A 19421-nucleotide genomic window follows, 5' to 3' on the forward strand; every position below is an offset into this window, starting at 1 on the left:
TGAACTGTATATAGTCACTATCATTTCGATATTGTTTATTAGTGATAGTGATATAAATTGTTCGATGAATTATTATTTGTTTATATCCTAGTTCTAAATCGTTTATGCAAAAACTATTGCTGGATATTCAAGCAATAATTTGATAAACCCTTTCAAAATATTTAAATTGTAAATTGATTTGAGAAAAACTTGTGTGAATTTTTCTAATCCAAATCTCATTGTTAGTTAAATGTGGAATTCTTCATTCCACTCTTATATTGTTTATTTATTTATTCAGGGTGAAAAACAAATTATGCAATTGTGGAATGCTTTACTACTATCAATTCGTCCATCCGGTTTAGTAGTTTGTGACAGTCAAGTATTAACATTAGTCTGTCAATTTATACATCAGCATAGTCGATGGATTCATAGACGACGTCTACGTACTAATCTATTGTTACATTTAGTGAATCTTGTTGATTATGGCTTATTATCATCTAGTCAATTGCGTCAATTAATGTTAATTCATGATAAACATGTACAAGAATTAAATCCAATCAACAATACATCAGTGATTAATAATCACATGATTAATACACAACCATTATCATCTCCATCAAACGCTTCAACAACATCTTTCTTACCCGACTCTAAATTAGTTAATCATCATATTAATAAGTCACAACCAATTATGCCACGTCTTCTTCAGATGTTCTCTTCAACATCTAATTCATAGTGCAAAAAAAATTCAATGCTGCTTACACTCTTGTTTCCCAATTTGTATACTCCTCCCCTCTATGTATGTATGTATGTATGTATGTATGTGTCCGTGACGTTAATACTTAGAATAGTTCGAGAGACGGATGTGTGTATGTATGTGAATCGATGCATTTTTTTTATTTACAGATGTTTCCGTATAGGCCAAATAAATTGTTTTTTGGATTTTTAATTTCCTTTTTTTTACAATGAAATCACACAAAACAGTAATTATTCTTACACAATAAGTATGTCTATGTGTACGTTTCTTCTCTCCTTAGAATTATGCTCAATTTTTTCTCCACTTTTCATCTTTCCTGTGTGTTTTGTGTAGTTATTCAGTCGTGTAAAACCTCAACATCATTTTGATTGTTTTGTATTTTTACAAAAAAGAATTTCTAGATTTTACAAATTCCCAGGGTCTATATGTTTGTCTATAAACTTACGTACATACAACTATATGTAATTATTAACGATAATGTGACCGTTTTAATTTTATAAGCTATTTGTATTTCTGTAGTGTATACAAGTGTTCCTTCCACTCCCCCTTCATTGTTGTTCATTTATTGAATATCACTTTTTCCATTCAACAACTAACTATCCTCAGGGGACGTTCATCAGCTTAGTTCCTGGTAGTGTTTTTGGTTCTTTCTGCTCTTTCATTATAATATATATGTGTGTGCTTTCTATTCAACTATAATCTGTCTTTTCTAGCCTGTTCGTGTGCATGTATACACATACGTTTGTGCCATGCATATTATTTCGTCAATTGTAATAACAAAACCCTAAAAGTCTGTGCCTTCTTCATATTGATGATGAATTTCTAAAAAAATGATGAAGAGCAGTCTCATATTATCATTATCACTAGTATTATTATTATTATTACTATTAATAGAATTATTCTTATTAAATTTTGTTTTCAAGAATACAAATGTACCATGTATGTATGTTTGTATAGGTATTCAACAACTTTCTTGTATATTACAATTGTTTATCTGTTCAATTATGATTGTTTTCTACTCTCATGTATAATTCAACTGTGAGGTGAAATGTGTAATGTAAGGAAGATAAGCGTAAAAATAGTCAAGTTCAAAAGCTCATTTATATTGACAAGTGAAAGTAATGTAATCACTATTATTATAATTATTCTCTAGGTAGGATTTTTATTGTCCATTTATGGTTATTATGACTACTATTATTTTTAATTTTTTTTAGTAAGGTATCTTCGTTTTTTTCCTGCTCTGAAATTATCAGAAGTGCAAAGTATAGTTTAATGAATGACTGACTTGTTTAGTCGTATTTTTCTCCTGTCTAATTCAATGAACAATGTATATTATTATATCATCAAAAATATTTTTCTATTACTACTATTATGTAATAACCGGTCACTGTCCTCGTTGTTGTTGTTGTTTTCGCTGTTGTTATGATTAACTCAGGCTGGTTTGTGTTTCGCACATATTATGATTGATCTTATCACTTTTTCTACTTCTACTCAACAACTATTAGTTCAATTAAATTTTTTCCGACTTAACATGTAGCTATGATTTTCTCTCTGTGTGTGTATGTACGTTTTCCTTAGTATACAGGATGAGTTTATTTTCGTCTCGATTAGATTTTGGTCTCGAATCCCTTATTTTGGTTTGCTTATTTAGTTTGACTATTCCAGATGATGACGACGCGTTTCATTCTTTGTGTTTGTATGTGTGTATGTTTTAGGAATATTTATTTGTCTCCCTGTCCCTCCTCCCTCTGCTTATGATTATAGGAGTTTTTTGTGGCGCATTGAATTGTGCGAACACTTATTCTTGTATGATTTGTTGATTAATTTTGTCCTATGTACTTAGGATTTATACATGTAATACGTATTAGCTTTAATTGTCATTTAAACAACTGATGAGTAAATTTTTCTACATACACATATATACTTAAATATTTATTTACTGTAATGCCATCTTCATGTTTGTATGTGTTTTCTACATTCTATTCTCATTTCTTTCTTTTTCATACAATCATCTTTGTTTATCTATTCACAGGAAACTGATTCCTAATCTTGTCCTATTTTACATTCTTCTGGCAGCTACCTGTTCTTTTGTGTGTTATGATACGACCATGTTTGTGCGTGCATACACACACGTACAACATTCTTTTGATATCTTTAAGACTAATGTTTCCTTTTTGAGATATTATCCCTCTATGTTTGCTTATCGAGAGAGTTTTGTATGTATCTGTGTATGTTTGTAATCGTTCCATCTCAATTACCCTTTACATTTTATACTTTTTTCAATATAGTAATAGTAACAATTTTTTGTAAAAGATGTTTCCATCTACTTTTTTATACACAAACGTATATATATGTTTAGTTATTAAGAAGAGTGCTTGATGCACTGTATAGGCTTTTCCTATTTCAAAATAAAAATTTCTTCTAATTATTTATTCGCATTTGTTCTTGTCCATAGTTTTATGCTGTGATTGTTTTTGCCTCATGTTCGTACTGTTGTCATGTACGCTGTTGTTGTTTAATGATGATGATTTAACTTCCCTAACTTGGTAGTAGTTCTGTTTTCACTTACCTTCTAAATATTTTTCTACGAAATACCATGTACTCACTAGTGACCAGCTTTAAAGGAAGCTCTATTGAGAAGCCGTGACTTAATGTAGTTCGACCATGTTGAATGTGAAAAGGTTACCCACCGACGACAGTGATAGATAGTCATGCAGTATCGCAGATTACTTGGAGTCATATTTATACACCGTCACTGTGCTAGAGATCTTGCTTTCTTGTACGAAACCGAATGTCTTGGTTCTGATCCCTGGCTGCGGGGTCGTGGGTGCACACTGATGAATTCCATACTAGAACTAAACGGTAGTCCAATACCACCAAGTTTTCAGTGATTGTCTAACACAGATCTATTCATAATGTCGATATAATAGTTGGGGTTTTCGAACAACTAACACTTCCATCTTTTGTGTCAGTTGCATTAAACAAACAATCTGCTCGTTGCAGATAAAAATGGACAATCTAGTGTTTTTGTATCATGATAGCTGAATAGATATATTTCAATCAATCGCAGATTTTGTGAAAGTACTTTAGTCCAAGCTGAGTAAACTAAATAATTAAAATGTCAGTGATGCGAAGAATTTTACCCATTATCTTTCAACAGTACTTGAATGAATGAAATAAAGTTACTTGTGTTTTTTTAATTCTAAGAATTTCTGTAAACTATGTCTTATCAACTGCTTGTCTATTGATGCATATGCAGAAGACTATTTTCTGAGAACCTTTAACGTAGTCTATTAAATATTAGGGCATTACTTCGAAATTTTAATGTTTTGTCGAATAGCACTTGTTGAAGTGAAAAATGTCATTTTAAAAGACATCAACTTGACTATAGACCACTAGATTTGAGAATCATTCCTAAATACTGTCGATTATAAATGAATTGTATTACGAACTCATTACTCTCGATCGTTGTGTATTCTACTGCTTCACTCTTATATATGGATGCCCTATTTCATAAAACTGGTTACGTTAACGTTGATTATACAGCTGGTACACTTAATCCTTTAAATCCATTCCCTCGTTTTATAGTTTGATATAGTATTCACAGTTACTTTCCCATTCTGTATGTTGTGCGATTGTACATTAGAAAAATAAACTCAAAGCTGTATCCCTTCATAAATAAAGTTCTTGTTTAACTACTGATATTTTTTGCTGTTGTGTTTCAGTTTATGAGATAAATATGACTAATCCAATGAACGATGAATCTATTTGGGATTCTGGGGAAGATGAGTCCGTAATAGATCCTGAGGCTCCCATTGGTATGTGTAGTTCCTACAGCTTAGATTTCAGCAGTGTGTCATTTAGTTTTATTTTCGTTTACCCAAGCCATTGGTTGTTTTTACACATTTGATTGTAAAAACGGTATTTATTTCCTATTCCTCTCACCTTGAGCTCGATACAGAATTCCGAAGTTATCATTATGTCCAAGCATATGTACATACGAATAAAGAATATAGTGTAGTTTTTGTTAGGCGATTTCAATTTTCCGGGCACTTCGACGAATCCCTTATTATTGTGTATAAAGTTTTATATTTATTGCTTATGGTTTGATGTCTTGTTGAAAAAAGTAAGGTGTGATATACTACATATTTTGACTAGTTTACCGAAACAAGTATCTGTTCTCAGAATCTGTCCTACCCACTATTTATTTAGCAGTAATATCAACTCGGTTCGATCTAGTTCTATCCATTTTGTAGAAACTCATTGTTGGTATTTTAAAAATGAGCTATCTGGATGACCTTTTCCGTTATGTTGGCGGATGCAGACTACCTGGTTTAAATCCGCACACTAGATGTGATGAGTTGTTGGAGACGTATGATTTCATTCAATATCAGTCCCTGTGGCATTCACTTTTTACCTCCCATTAAATTCTTCAGTTCCAGTATATTCTTTCATACATACCCTTTCATCCCGTTTTTTTCCAACTACACTTTCAATGCTCAATTTTTCTCATTATCATTTTTAGTACGATTATTTTGATCTCTTAAAATTCATCAAACCGTATCAATGCAGTATGACTACTTAGTCCAACATATTTGCGTCAGACTGTACGTCGATTATGAATAGGTTTTAAAAAGAAAACACTAATTCTCGAAATTGGCAACAAATATGTAGGCGTCCGTGCCATCGGTAAGGAATTGAAATAAACATTAACTTTACTCTCAGTTTTTAACTAAATATGGGCGTAAATCTTCAGAGGACAGTTTTCGTTTTGTTAGCGACAAAGATTTGTTGATTACTGAAACTGCTCTTCTGTTAAACTCTGGAACGTGATTATTTAAGGTTATTTAGCATAGCATCAGTGAGATCTCACGTAGCTAGACTGGATAGGTATCTTTTCTAAATTCTCTGTCAATGTCAAATGTTAGAGTGCACGTATTCATATATTATTATATTGTCCGATATCTCATTGGATAAAAGCTCCCAGAAACCAAACGTTTAACAACTCAAAACTTTAAACTCCACAAGATTCAGACAAATCACTGAAAGAGTTTGAAATTAAGTAATAATTGCATGTTATGGCGCCTTGATAGGATGTTCTAACTGTACCCCACTTTCTTGATCCAGTTTTCAGTATAGTTTGGCTGAATCGTCTTCTTAAGCTCCTCCTTTTCTAAGCTGGTTACTTGGTGAACGGAATATTTCTAGTTCTCTGATAAAATCACACTTATTTTAGTTTGACACACACTACTTTCTTGTTTGTACCTAGGAGTTATTAGATCCATACCTAGTTGAACTTTTATCTGTTCAATATTTGTTTACAACTCTCTCTTAATTCAACTTGGCATCTAGCTGACAAATTGGTTCAAGATGAAGTAAACAAATCTGGACATGTGTAATATTCTCATATGTTTTAACATGCCTCTATTCGAAAGATCATATAAAAAGAAGAGTATATTAGGATGAACATAAATAGGAAGAAATTGTAGTAATAAGGTATTCATTTATCCACACAACTGTGTTAAGTTTGGTCTAGAACCACTGATATCTAGCTTTTTAATTGTTCTCTTTCTAAAGCTTGTTTATGGAAATTTATCGGACTTTTTTATAAAAGTTTGTTTCAAACGTTTTCCCATATCCGTATGAGGATTGTAGAGATTGTTGAGTTTTAGATGGTGGTTGAAGGTAGTCAACAGGAAACCCTGGACCCTGGTTTCGTGCTACTTGGCACTCGTCAGCAAGGTGTACCTGTAATCTTGAGGGAACTGGTGCTCCCTGGCGGATTCGATCTCGTGTCACTCAGCTTCACAGTCAGAGACGTTACCACGGGTCCAGGGTTTCCTGTTGACTACCTCCAACCACCATCTAAACCTCAATACATAGTGCCCGCAGTGTCGAGTCACTTAGACTGGTGGCCACATTGCAACATGATCAATAGTATTCGATCTGCACTAATAAGGACTAGACAAGCATGACATTGATCACCACCCAGTGATCAATCAATTGTGATTGTTGAGTTTTATTAGGATCACGAACTGATCGAAATCGGATAATCATTGAAAAACTAGAAGCACTGAGCGGCGGTTTCGTCCTAGTATGGGACCCACCAGTGCACAATCAGGACCTTCGGTTTCTCGAAATAGTAACCTCTAGACCAGTGATTCGGAGTTCAATGGTGTACTAACCTGACTCCAATCAATCTGTGATACTGAGAAACTATCTTTTACTGTGTTCGGTGGATAACTTCCTCATATTCAAAACAATGTGTTTGTTTGGTATGTACAATACATGATTTTTATAAAAATTATGTGGTCAGACTATTGTTTGGACTACGTAATCGAGTTTTAAGTCCTTAAAAATTATTCACCAATATTTATTGCTCCTCTTGAAGCACATTCATATTCTCTTTTAGAAAAGTCCTGCTCAACGCCTTCGAACAATGTGTTCTTAAAAATGTGAAAAGCTGAACAACTGTACTCTTTTATCTAGCAGCCGTAATATCAGCTACACAGTAGAACAGTATTAATGACTTCATTGTTTACTTGGCTCTGATCATATTTATTTTCGTTCTGTTTTCGTGGACTGATGCCACGTTTCGGTTTAGGTGCTGATATTTTTCTTACAAAGTACTTCTACACGACGCTTAATGAGGTAGGCGGTAGTTCTGTGGGCGTAACACATGTCTTAGCTACTCCATTTAACGAAAACTCACACCGAGTAACATGTAGCGACCAAATAAAAGTCCACTAGTATTAATTTCCCGACTCCAGTTAATTTATGGTTCACCACTTCAACTAGATAATCGGTTGAAAACCGGAGTTCTTTGAAAAGTTGCTTAGTTTTAATATACGGGATTCCTGAACAATACTCACAGTTCCGCCGTAATTTGAATGGTGAGACCATAATTTATGGACGAACCAATCAGATTTAGGGTAACAGGTCTCGGATTTTGGCGCGAAATTCCCTCATCCATTTGGCTTAATAACGTTTCGGCATTTTGGCTGATGTCAGTTCATGATGAAAACCCTAAATCTAATTTCTAACCCTAATCGTCAACTGTAAATCATAATTCTAATTCCTCATACTGGTTTATATAGCCCATTTAGTCCTAGTTATTAGGTGGACACTCTTAAGGTCAGTTTAGCGTCAGTCAGAAATCCTCCATAAATTATAGTCAAACCATTTGAATTCACAGCATTTAGGCTTCACGGCCAGTACAGATATTCAGTTCACTCATTTCTCATCTAGTGTTTTACATTAATAGCTTCAGTCGATGCTTGATTACCGTTGGCAACATCTTTGTTACTTCACCTACTACGGCTTCCATACTAAAACTTCGCGAATTATTCACAAAAACGGTCACTAGTCGGGATATGTACACTTACATCCACACAAATCTCCATCCTACTGATATTTCTTATTAAGATGTCAGATTTGTGAATCCCTTCACTTAAATTTAGTTGAAGCCCTAGAACAAACACGAAAATTTTTCATAGCCCTTACTAATTTACTTTACTTATGCAACAGGTTAAATTTTGTCCTGCTCTTATCAAGAGATCAGGATGTTGTTCATTAGTCCACTTTGTCTCGCGTAGTGGTTGTGAAACAAAATTTTTAACGGTTACATGCATATATATATAGGTTGTTATTCAATCAAAGATGACTTGAAAACATTATTCGCTTATTTTCAAGTTACTAAATTTGTGTAATTCTGTGTTAAGATATAGAATGCTGGATAAATACATATAGATTGGTTGATGAACCCTGTGGAAGTTTATCAACTAAGGCAGTTAGAACACGCCTTAGATGTACTTTTATACCTTTGTATGATGTATTAATTAACGTAGGTAGGGATTTATAAAAGATCTTGGGATCCAATGTAGCAGATGTTCAGTAAGATATTGAATGCTTGTTTGAACAGTATAAAACAATTTGAATGTTTTTGATTATGTTAAATAATTAGAACAATATTTCCTGGTTTCATAGTTGTACTATCATCTGAAATTTCGGAGAAAAATACTTTTAGAGGAAATTTATCCGGAAGGTAGAATTTTTCTCAGACCTGCGGCAAGTACTACTTAAAAGTCCAATTTCTCGGAAATCTCCCCGAATTTATATACTTGCATTACTTTTTTCACTTCTGTGTTTCCCACCTTGTTGCTGCATTATTTCGCTATACCAACCGACAATAGAATGTAACAGCTTGAACTAATACATATTTTTGTCATCTCATATGTTGTTTACGTGCATCTGTTACCCTGCTAGATCATTGTTACTACTTATTTAAGTTATATTCCTTGAGAAATTTTTCTCCTGAGAGTTTACTTGACTTGTGAATATTTTTTAGACAGGGTTACTTTTAGTTTTTTGTACATCCATCAAAATATCATTCGGTCACTAGTGCAAGTGTTTGCTTGATCATCATGATGTTTCTTTCATCTAACTTTCCATAACACATGTTATAATGACCACTCATTCATACTCTATTTTCAAGCTATATCTCTCAATTTAAGTTCATGAGTTTTATCAGTTGCCTCTTCCACCCAAACGTAGTTGGTGAAGCTGGTAGGCTATTTTGAACAAGATTGTATCAGTTAATATTTCTTTCACCTTAGTACTTCTGAAAAGTGTTCGATGTTTCAAATATATGTCGTTAATTATTATACCTGTCATGTGTATACATTATTTATTGTCTACAATTATGTTTCACATTTATGAAATAAAACAGATTGTACTGCTAAGTACTGACATCAGACATATATTCAAATATCTCTCAAATGTCATCATTTATATTAATCTGTTACAAGTTAAACAAATCTTATATATTACCTCTGAGATTTTTTCATTCGTTACACTATTAAAGCTGATTTGTTTCATTGAAATGAGTGTAACCAAATAAACTGTATTACTAATTATTTGACAAGTGGGCAATGCGTTTCAAACTTTTTCACATATAACGTTTGCAGAAGTCGATATATCTTACTCCCGTAATTTACAACCTAGTCCAAAGCAACAGTTTGAGAAACGTTACACCTATGTTCGATGCACTTTTCTAGACTAAAGTTTTACCTTTGACTTTTTCCCAAGAAATCTACCATGAAACAGGTTTCCTAGCCTAAATACTGAGAAATTAATGATTAACTGGGTGTGTTTTTATTTTAACTACAAGAGAACTGTATACAATATATGAAGTGAAGTATTCCACTCATCTATTTATCACATTTGGTGCACCTTAAAGTGCTGTTCTTCTACCTTTCCTTGTCTTTGTTTTCTTTCATGATCTACCGTTTTCTAACAAAAAAAACTTTTGTTCAGTATAGGAACGATTTTACTGTATCCACATCAGTTTCTCGTAGTTCTCACCGCCTAAAAAAATGAATGGTTTTTTTGTGAACATTGAACGATGGTATATTTTAAATGGTCCTACAATTAATGCCTTTAAATCTCGAAGAGCTTTTTTAATGTTAGATGGTCGAGAGTAGTCTAGGGAAAACCCTGAATATGGTCTTCGTATCAGTTGAAACTTATCACCAAGATGTGCTGACAATCTTAGTTGACTAATGTTTCTTGAGTGATTCGACCTCTCATCACCCAGCTTCATGCTCTGAGGTATTCTAGTGATGATTTATCTCTTGTAGAACTGAAGTTTTCTCATTATTTGGTCACTAGCGAGTGATCAATGTCATGTTTTTGTAGTTTATAGTGTCGATCGAATTCTGTTCAACAAGTTGCATTATAGCTACTAGTCTAAGTGGTTGTACATCGTGTACTCTATGTTTCGATGTTAAGTAGTTGGAGTTTACTAATCAGCAACTTGACGTCTTGTACTATGAAGCCGGCTGAGAAAGGATCGATTATCGGATGGAACATCAACAGAAATAACAAACTTCTTTCTGATGCTTGTGATAATAATTTTTTCAAGGAAAACAACAAAGGCCTCATGATTAAATCACTCAGTTCGGAGAATGTAATCTCGACTGATTTCTCCATTAATACGAACTCGGTGTGAAATCTTAAAGTCTATTTTATATACTGTTACTTATAAGTCATAAATAAGTTGTGTACATTCATGTGAGTAATGAACGCGTATTGGTTATTCTGTACTTATCACACGTAAATTTCTGTTCTAAACTAGTAAATAAAATCAATCAGAAAACTCTCTGTAATCTCTGTCCCCTACTCACTCACTATCTACATGGCATCGTGATCATTTTAATAATCCTACAACATCATATTTCAAACATTATTTTAGTTCCAGTGTATGGCTGTGAAAATGTTGAATTTTATTGCAATCGTGAACCTATCTAAGCTAAACAAATATTGAAGCATCGGATGGCTGTTTCTTTCCAGTATGGGACTCAGTAGAGTGTATCTACAAACTTGCGAACAGGGATCGTACCCAGGGCCTTCGAACTCATGCCCGAATACTTAGACTCTAGACCAGTGATATAGGATCCAGTCATATGCTAGTCTAAATCCAGTCAACCCACAATATTTCACTACCTTCTTTCGTTGTCTTCGGTAGGCTACTTCACACTCCTGATGTGATTGAACTCTACCGGTCACATCTTTCCACTAGAAGCCGTGAAATTCCTTTCGAAGATAATCACTAGTGAGCACATTTTATTAATTTGTTAATACCTATTGATATTTTCTTTCTTTACATATTGTCAAATACGTGCACACACACTAACAATGTCTTCTATCAAACGTAATTCATTTGCACAATTATTTCATCAGAGTTAATCATATAACAGTGTCTTAGTTCATAACAGTAATAATACAAATAAATCTAAGATTCATACAAAATTACACTTCTTATTCTCAATATTACAATCACCAACGTCATCATCAATAGCAGGTAAATAAATGATTAATTAGTCGACAGAGAATGACACAATGACATTCAACTACTCCTTGGAACTCTTGCCTAAGTAAACTAGTTGTGTAAGTGTTCTGTGTATTACTTGGAAAATTCCACTGAAAAGAATAAATTACTGTTTGATTATTTTTTATGAAAAAAAGACATTGTTTATTTACTCTAGTTCATCTGAACTGAATTTTCAGACTGTATTTTTAATCATTTTATATTTACAATGAATTGATCTCTGAATAGTGACCATTATTATGTATATGAAGTGCCTCTTAGCACTAATCTAATTTTGTCGATCAAGTTATTAATCAGTGATTGATCAATTGCAAACACATCTGTTCTACAGGAGGTTAGTTGCTGCTCAGATAGCTCCGTAACAACATATCTAACTGTGAAACTAGGTAACACCGCATCCAATCCTTAAGGGAGCATAAGTTCCCTCAAGTTTATTGGTAAACCTTGCTGACGAGTGCCAAATAGTATAAAAAGTAGGTCCCTAAATCATTTTGTATACACAGAATCAAAATGTTACTGAACTATTATTGAGAGCTCGTAACTGGTGGAGTTCTGATATATCGTGAATGAAACAATAATCAAAGGGACTAAATGTTCGCTGCACAGTATCCCAAATTGATCAGAGCTAAAATTTTACCAGTTCAGTGCTTTTAACGGCTATACGTCCTGTGCGAGTCATCTAGATCATGGTTTCGATCTCTTGGATGTTGTGAACACTCACGACTGAAGAGTCCCATGTTAGAACGAAACAACTGCCTGGTGCTCCCTTTTTTTCAATGGTTCCCCAACGAAGCTCAATATGTGATGAATACAGTCTACATAATTATTAAGAGTAAAAATTTTCTTGTCACGTCACTGTTGTTACACTGAAGTCAACTAGTGTGTATGTCTTTACTCTGTCCTCTTAGTTATAACAACTTTGAAATTGTTATTTAGTTGAATTAAATTACTTGCATTTGAGGTAGTGAATCATTCGATGTCATTTCAGGTGGTCTGAAAGTGATACACTTTGGAGCGTTATGGATCCCTACTGAGAAGTCCTATACTCAATAGTCACTCATTCATAAACAAGTTACAACCTCACATATGTCTACACTGACTCAAGTTCACATAGCATATCACTACAAAGAGATGAAATTATCAAACTGAGTACCAAATTAGCAGTATCTACCAATCTATGAGGAAAGGTCAACTAGTCACGTGATCAGAGGTCAACTAAACAGTTAGGGTAACCGAAAGTGGCTAGTTAGAAATCCTTATTTATGTCCTATTGAGTAGTGATGTAGAAATTCATTCATTTCAAACTTTAATGATAAACTAACTTTATGGTGTTACCATTTTTTAAAATATTCCTGTCTTAGTAAGCCACAAGTACTTCTAAGAAGGCGGTTTGTAGCTCAAGTTGATACTTTTGGTTATTTTATGTTCACTGAGCCAGCGACACGAATTTGGTTGGAAAAACGTCAGAAATATGAACAGAAAAAATTTAAAGAATCCTAGAGAATTTATGAAAGTATCAACTAATAGGCATATTGACGTAGACCCTACTTACCAAAGGTCAACCAACCACGAGATTAGAGAGCGACCAAACGAGATAGTTAACAGAAATGCAAAAGTGAGTGAAGCTATGAAACCTCTGAGAACAACCATTCACCGAAACTGATTATTGATTTAGAGTTCATATATTAATGTAATAACTCACACTGATATAAGCCCTGTTGATGTTATCTAGAATGACAATAGAAGCTTTGCAATTATTCTGCCAAACTAAATAGACACAATACGATCGATCCCACACTAGGACGAAATGGCCGTCCAGTGCTTCCATGGTGGTCTAACTTCAACTATTGAAATTACTATTCAATCTCCACAGACCTTCTTTATTTCACAATTCAAATTCTTAAATTTAAGAAAATATCAACTTTTAATTATTGGATACATTCATATTCTAATTTCTTCATAATTAAATAACATATCTACATGTTGTAACCAAGTCACACCTACATTTTACGTGAGGAAAACATTAATTGTATTTTGTAAAAAAAGAAAAGTGTTTATTTAATTCATATATTTATGTGTGTGCGTGTGTGTGTGTGTATTTCATGCCTGATTTAAAAGAAAAAAAACAAAAAAATATTTACAAATTTTATTATTTTCTATAGAGAAATCTTTTCTGTTAGTAACATGTTCTGTTCTGTTAAAAATAATGGTAATAATATTCATGAATGTTGATGAATCACATAATGAATATGTTATCAATGGGTACATGTTATTGTTCATTAATGTATGAATGAATCAATGAATTTGTAGTAAATAAACCATTAATATACCGGTATTAAAAGTATATTCATTATTAAATTCACTTGGTGTTTTTTTTTTACTTGTATCTTCCAATTGTTATTTAGGACTGCAATTGATCAGTCTCATGTTGGCATATGTGCATCCTGTGCGGATTGCTTCGACATAGCCTTAAGTCACAAGCTTTTTAAGGAGAAATGGATAGTGGCTAGCAGTGGAATCCAGGTGGCGCGTTTCGTCCTATTTGGGACTCGTCAGCTGGATGTACCTACATCCCAGAGTTGATGTTCACTCCGGGACTCGAATATTCATTATTACTGTAGAAGAAATGAGACTATCTTTTCTATTTAATGTCTAGTAAAAATTGTTCAAGTTAGTTTATATTAAATGATTCTGGTATATTTATTCTGTCTGTGATTAGCAGTGAAGTCTAAACTGCCTGTTTCATTCTATTTAGGACTTATCCATAGTTGATTGTATCCGCATCTGAATATTTATGTTCACATTGAGACTTGTAGTTAGTTGAATTCGCTTCAAATATTCAACGTATTTTTCACTGAACTATTGAATCTTTGTAACCACAAACTTGTTAAATCATATGAATTAAACATTGTGATAGAGTAACTATTTTGAGGCAACCCATTCCAGATGTACATATAACAATAGAGACTGATCGGTTACAGTCCTGAATATCACGAATGTTGCCCGACCGAAGCTGCTACCTCGACGCGGTGGTCGGGCTTGCCTATCGTGATGACCCAACCGAGCTATATTGGCTGGAACATATGTTCCTGTAGGTTCTACCATGCCAGGCAGGTCGATTGGTGAACGGTAAGACTAAAAGCAGCAACTCAAGGTCTGAGGGCGAAGTCGTACTGCTGACTGTAGAGAGGTGTGACAGCAGTAAGGTGTTTCCCTCGGACAACCAGCATGACAGCGATGCTGCCTTCCCACAAGGAGGGGTGGGGTTAGAAAAGGTCGACCCTAAAAATGTCACACCTCACCCTTTGAAGAACGGAGCTAACACATTAAAAACCTTCCACAAAAAGGCCGTGCGCGACCGGCCTCAAGCAGTTGTCCCTTGGGCTCTGCGGTCACGCTCCCAGGTCGTCAAGACCAACACTAATCCAATTTCCTTTTCAGGTTCCTCAAGAAATACCCTTCCACGGTGTGGGCAGCCGGGAAGTGACATCAGCCCTCATACCCGTAACAGCACACGAGACCAAGTTGGTCACATTCGAATCCACCCCACACCTCCTAATAACTCTCTTATCTCCATGACTAATCCTCCTCACGTCTCTTTATCACCTCGCACCGCTAGGGCAAACGATTCGAGTACGTAGAACACTTTGCCAAATAGGACAACAGGCTTCCTTAACTAAGACTTTAGAATCTCGCGCCATCGATGTGTGCTGCGTCTCCGAAACGCGCATACAGGATCCGAGTAGCGTCATTCATTTGACCTCACCATGCCAAAATAAAGAACCGACTCGATTTACGCTTCGTGTATCTGGAAGCCCTGATTCTGCTTCCCGTGGCCTCGCCGGTGTAGGTATGGTATTAAGTCCTAGGTCAGAACTAGCTCTCTTAGAGTGGATCCCAGTAGACAGCCGTTTGTGCGCTGTCCGACTGAACGGAACAGTAAGAATCCGGAAAGATAGGGACACTCGTCGTTGTCTCTTCGTCGTCTCTGCCTATTCTCTCACTGACTGCAGCTCAGATGATGTCAAAGATGAGTTTTACAGAAAGCTTTCCGACCTTCTCCGAAAAGCTAGGCGCTCTGATGTAGTAATAGTGGCCGGTGACTTTAATGCTCAAGTAGGTAAACTAAGCGATAGGGAAAGACACCTAGGTGGATCTTATGGTGTCGTGGCTCAAAGAACAGATAATGGCGACCGTCTGTTGCAGCTATGCTCAGATAACCGCCTGTTCCTTGCAAATACTAACTTTAAGCATAAGGAAAAACATCTTTTAACATGGCGACCCCCTAATTCGTCCCAACGTTGGACCCAAATAGATCACATCGCTATCAGCCACCTCTGGAGGGGCTCGATAGAAGACTGTCGCTCATTCTGGAGCACATGCTTAGATTCAGATCATGCTCTAGTGCGAGCGCGTATTTGCTTGCGTCTTACTGGACGTAGGAAAGACGCTGCAAGGAAACCTATTAGGCGCCTACTTAATGATAGTCAAGCTAAGAGTATATTTCAGGAACAACTAGGAAAACAGTTAGGCAGCCATGTATGTGATGTCCACCCCGATGCAGCATGGAATGATATCCGAAAAGCTGTGGAAACAGCAGTGATATCTGCTAGTAAGGTAAACCAGAAGGTTAGGGAGCAACACTGGATCTCAGCAGCATCTATCTCACTGATAGATGCTCGGAAACTCATTCCACCTGGCTCTGAACATAGTGAACAGCGGAGTCAGCTTAAGCGCAAGCTGACAAGAAGTCTACGCAATGATCGTGAATAGTGGTGGGTAGCGAAAGCAAGAGAGATGGGAAAGGCAGTGGCAATAGGTAATAGCAGACAATTGTTCAGACTCGTTAAGGAAACCGACTGTTAGTGTAACACTCTCAGAGAAAGATGGACATATTATACATTCTCAATCCAGGAGATTGGATCGATGGGCAGAACACTTTAGAGATCAGTTCAACTGGCCTTCAGCCACACTTCGGTTTCCAACGATCTCTAGTCAACCTGAATGGCAAGTTAATGTAGGTCCTCCGTCCCTTTACGAAGTTGAAAAAGCCATAGGAAATCTGAAACGAGGGAGAGCACCAGGCCCTGACAGGTTTACTCCTGAGATTTTTAAGGATGGTGGTCCAGTATTAGCAATGAGATTAACCGAGGTCTTAGGTAGAATTTGGGAACTGGACGTAATCCCATCTGACTGGTCTCAATCACTGATTGTGCCAATCTATAAGAAAGGACAGAAGTCCTCTTGTGACAATCACAGAGGAATCAGTTTGACTAATATAGTGTCTAAAATATTAGCTTCAATAATACTTCGACGCCTAACTAAAGCTCGTGAAGAGCAGACTAGAGAAAATCAGGCTGGTTTTCGACCTGGACGTGATTGTATAGATCAGATATTCACACTACGTCAGGTTCTAGAACAGAGACACACATTCAGACGCTCCACAATTGTAGTATTTCTCGACCTTAAGGCGGCATTCGACTCTGTAGATCGTGAGGTTCTATGGAAGTGTTTGTCACTGAAAGGAGTACCAAAGAAGTACATTAACTTTATAAAGGCTCTCTACTCGAACACAACTGGTAGAGTGAGAGCTTATGGCGAACTGTCATCAGAATTGATTACCTCAAGTGGTGTTCGTCAGGTCTGTCCACTCTCTCCATTCTTGTTCAACTTTGTGGTCGACGTACTTTTAGAGATAACACTCTACTCATCTAAATTTACAGGGGTTGAACTTCTACCGGGAGGTTCACTTGTTGACTTAGAATATGCTGATGACATAGTTTTATTTGGCGAAGACGCTGACAAAATGCAGAGTCTTCTGACCACTCTAAGCAACAATGCAAGCATGTTCGGGATGCGATTCTCTCCCTCGAAATGCAAAATGTTGCTTCAGGATTGGGTTACATGGACACCCGAACTATTGATAGGGAGTGAAGTAGTTGAGTGTGTCGACCGCTTCACTTATCTTGGAAGTTTCATCAGCCCTTGTAGTCTGGTGTGTGACGAAATCTCAGCACGGATACAGAAGGCTCGACTAGCTTTTGCCAACTTGCGTCATTTATGGCATAGGCGAGATATCCGTCTATCAACCAAAGGACGTGTTCACTGAGCAGCAGTTCGTTCCGTCCTACTTTATGGCAGTGAAACATGGCCGGTAAGAGTAGAGGATATCCGTAGGTTACTAGTATTCGATCATAGGTGTCTTCGAAACATTGCTCGTATATCATGGGACCATCGAGTAAGTAATGCAGTTGTTAGGAAACGGGTACTAGGTAAGGATGGCAAACCAATTGATGAAGTAGTGAAACTTCATCAGCTGAGATGGCTTGGACACGTGTTACGTATGCCCAACGACCAACTGCCTCGACGTGTTATGTTCAGTGGTATAGGAGTAGGTTGGAAGAAAGCTAGGGGTGGCTAGACCAAATCATGGCACAAGTCCATGAAGTCACTGACAAGTGGACTGAGGCATGTTGGTAGGTGTAGACTATCTGGTTGGGGACCACGAGATGATAGCAACCGATGGTTAGAGACCCTGAATGACATGGCTCAAAATCGTTTGCAATGGCGCTGGTGCATCCACTCTCTGTGTTCTCCCAAATTCTAATCTTCTGAATTCTTCATGTTCCTATTTTCCTCTTTCCAAATTTATTTCACTGGATTATACTCTTTAAATAACATCTCCAAACCCTAATCTTCCCGATTACTGCTTATACTCTTGCTACCTCTACCACTACGGGACTTGAATCGACAACTGCATCTCTGTGCTAAGGTGGTGTGGCAACTCGAACTGATGTACGTACGTACGAAGTTCTACGTTGTTACTGACTGACTGACTGATCACGAATGTTGAACTAGAGAATTCTCACTAATTATTAAGGAGATTTGGATGTTGGCTAGTAGTGGAATTCTGGACGCACGTTTTGTTTTCTTATTTGGAACTCGTCTTCTGGATTTACCTACATTTGTGTTAATATTCTCTTTAGTAATTGAACCCGATGTCTTCTGCTTTGAACACTAACGCGTTATCCATTTAGCTACTGAATCCCGGTTCTACTTTGAAATAATTATGACTGATGTTAATATTGAGGCAATCCATTCAGGATTCATATGTGCCAAAAGATACTGACCAATTGCGATCCTTAACACTAACAATCGAAAGATTCAAACCCTTACAACTGAATTTCCCTCAGTAATCATTTTTAATGTGTATGTGATTTTTATCATGGATCAACCTTAGTTAAAAATGTTATCATGAATCAAATGGTATTAGACAGTTGTTTTCATTTCAATATAAAACGTTTTAACAATGAATCACCAGAATTTCATCAGGAATCGGAATCAGGCTCATTAAATCCTAAATAATACACTGTTGGAGTCATCGAGCTCATTTTTATGACGTAAGAATTATCCTTTACCATTTGTTATAAAATTTTTACTCGGAACTTACATCAACTAGTGACTGAAATCTTTAATACTGGATTAATGTACATAACCTTTTCAACGAAACTATAAAACGATATACATGTTAATGAATATTATTGAGATAGGTTCCTGATTAATCAATGAGTTGTAACCGGTTCAATTCTTTCATTTTGGAAGTGAGACGTTACTTGTGCCACTGACTGATCATCATATTATATCGCCAATAAATTCGCGTAAAGCCAATATACACATTTTCGAGATTTGTCCTTCTACAAATACTTGGCTCATACAGCCAAACTTATTTTTTATGATGACAGCTTTGAAGAGGGACTAAAATGTATTCATGATTTATTAAGTAAACATGGATACCCA

The 19421-nt window shown here is 35.9% G+C and overlaps 1 protein-coding gene across 2 annotated transcripts in view; it reads left to right on the forward strand.

Annotated features, from left to right (window-relative positions):
* SUZ12_1 (Polycomb protein suz12) overlaps window positions 1–19421 on the forward strand; it is a gene marked incomplete at its 5' end in the record, with an annotated part of 59280 nt that overhangs the window by 24003 nt on the left and 15856 nt on the right. For both annotated transcript variants that reach the window (XM_051212868.1, XM_012938444.2), the window contains one exon: window positions 278–4554. In XM_051212868.1, the coding sequence (XP_051068790.1) occupies window positions 278–715 (438 nt within the window). In that variant the 3' untranslated portion in view covers window positions 716–4554. Of the gene's footprint in view, window positions 1–277; window positions 4555–19421 lie in introns of those variants that run through there.

Source organism: Schistosoma haematobium, chromosome 3 (assembly GCF_000699445.3).
Source record: "Schistosoma haematobium chromosome 3, whole genome shotgun sequence".
In the NCBI taxonomy this organism is placed as follows: Eukaryota; Metazoa; Platyhelminthes; class Trematoda; order Strigeidida; family Schistosomatidae; genus Schistosoma; species Schistosoma haematobium.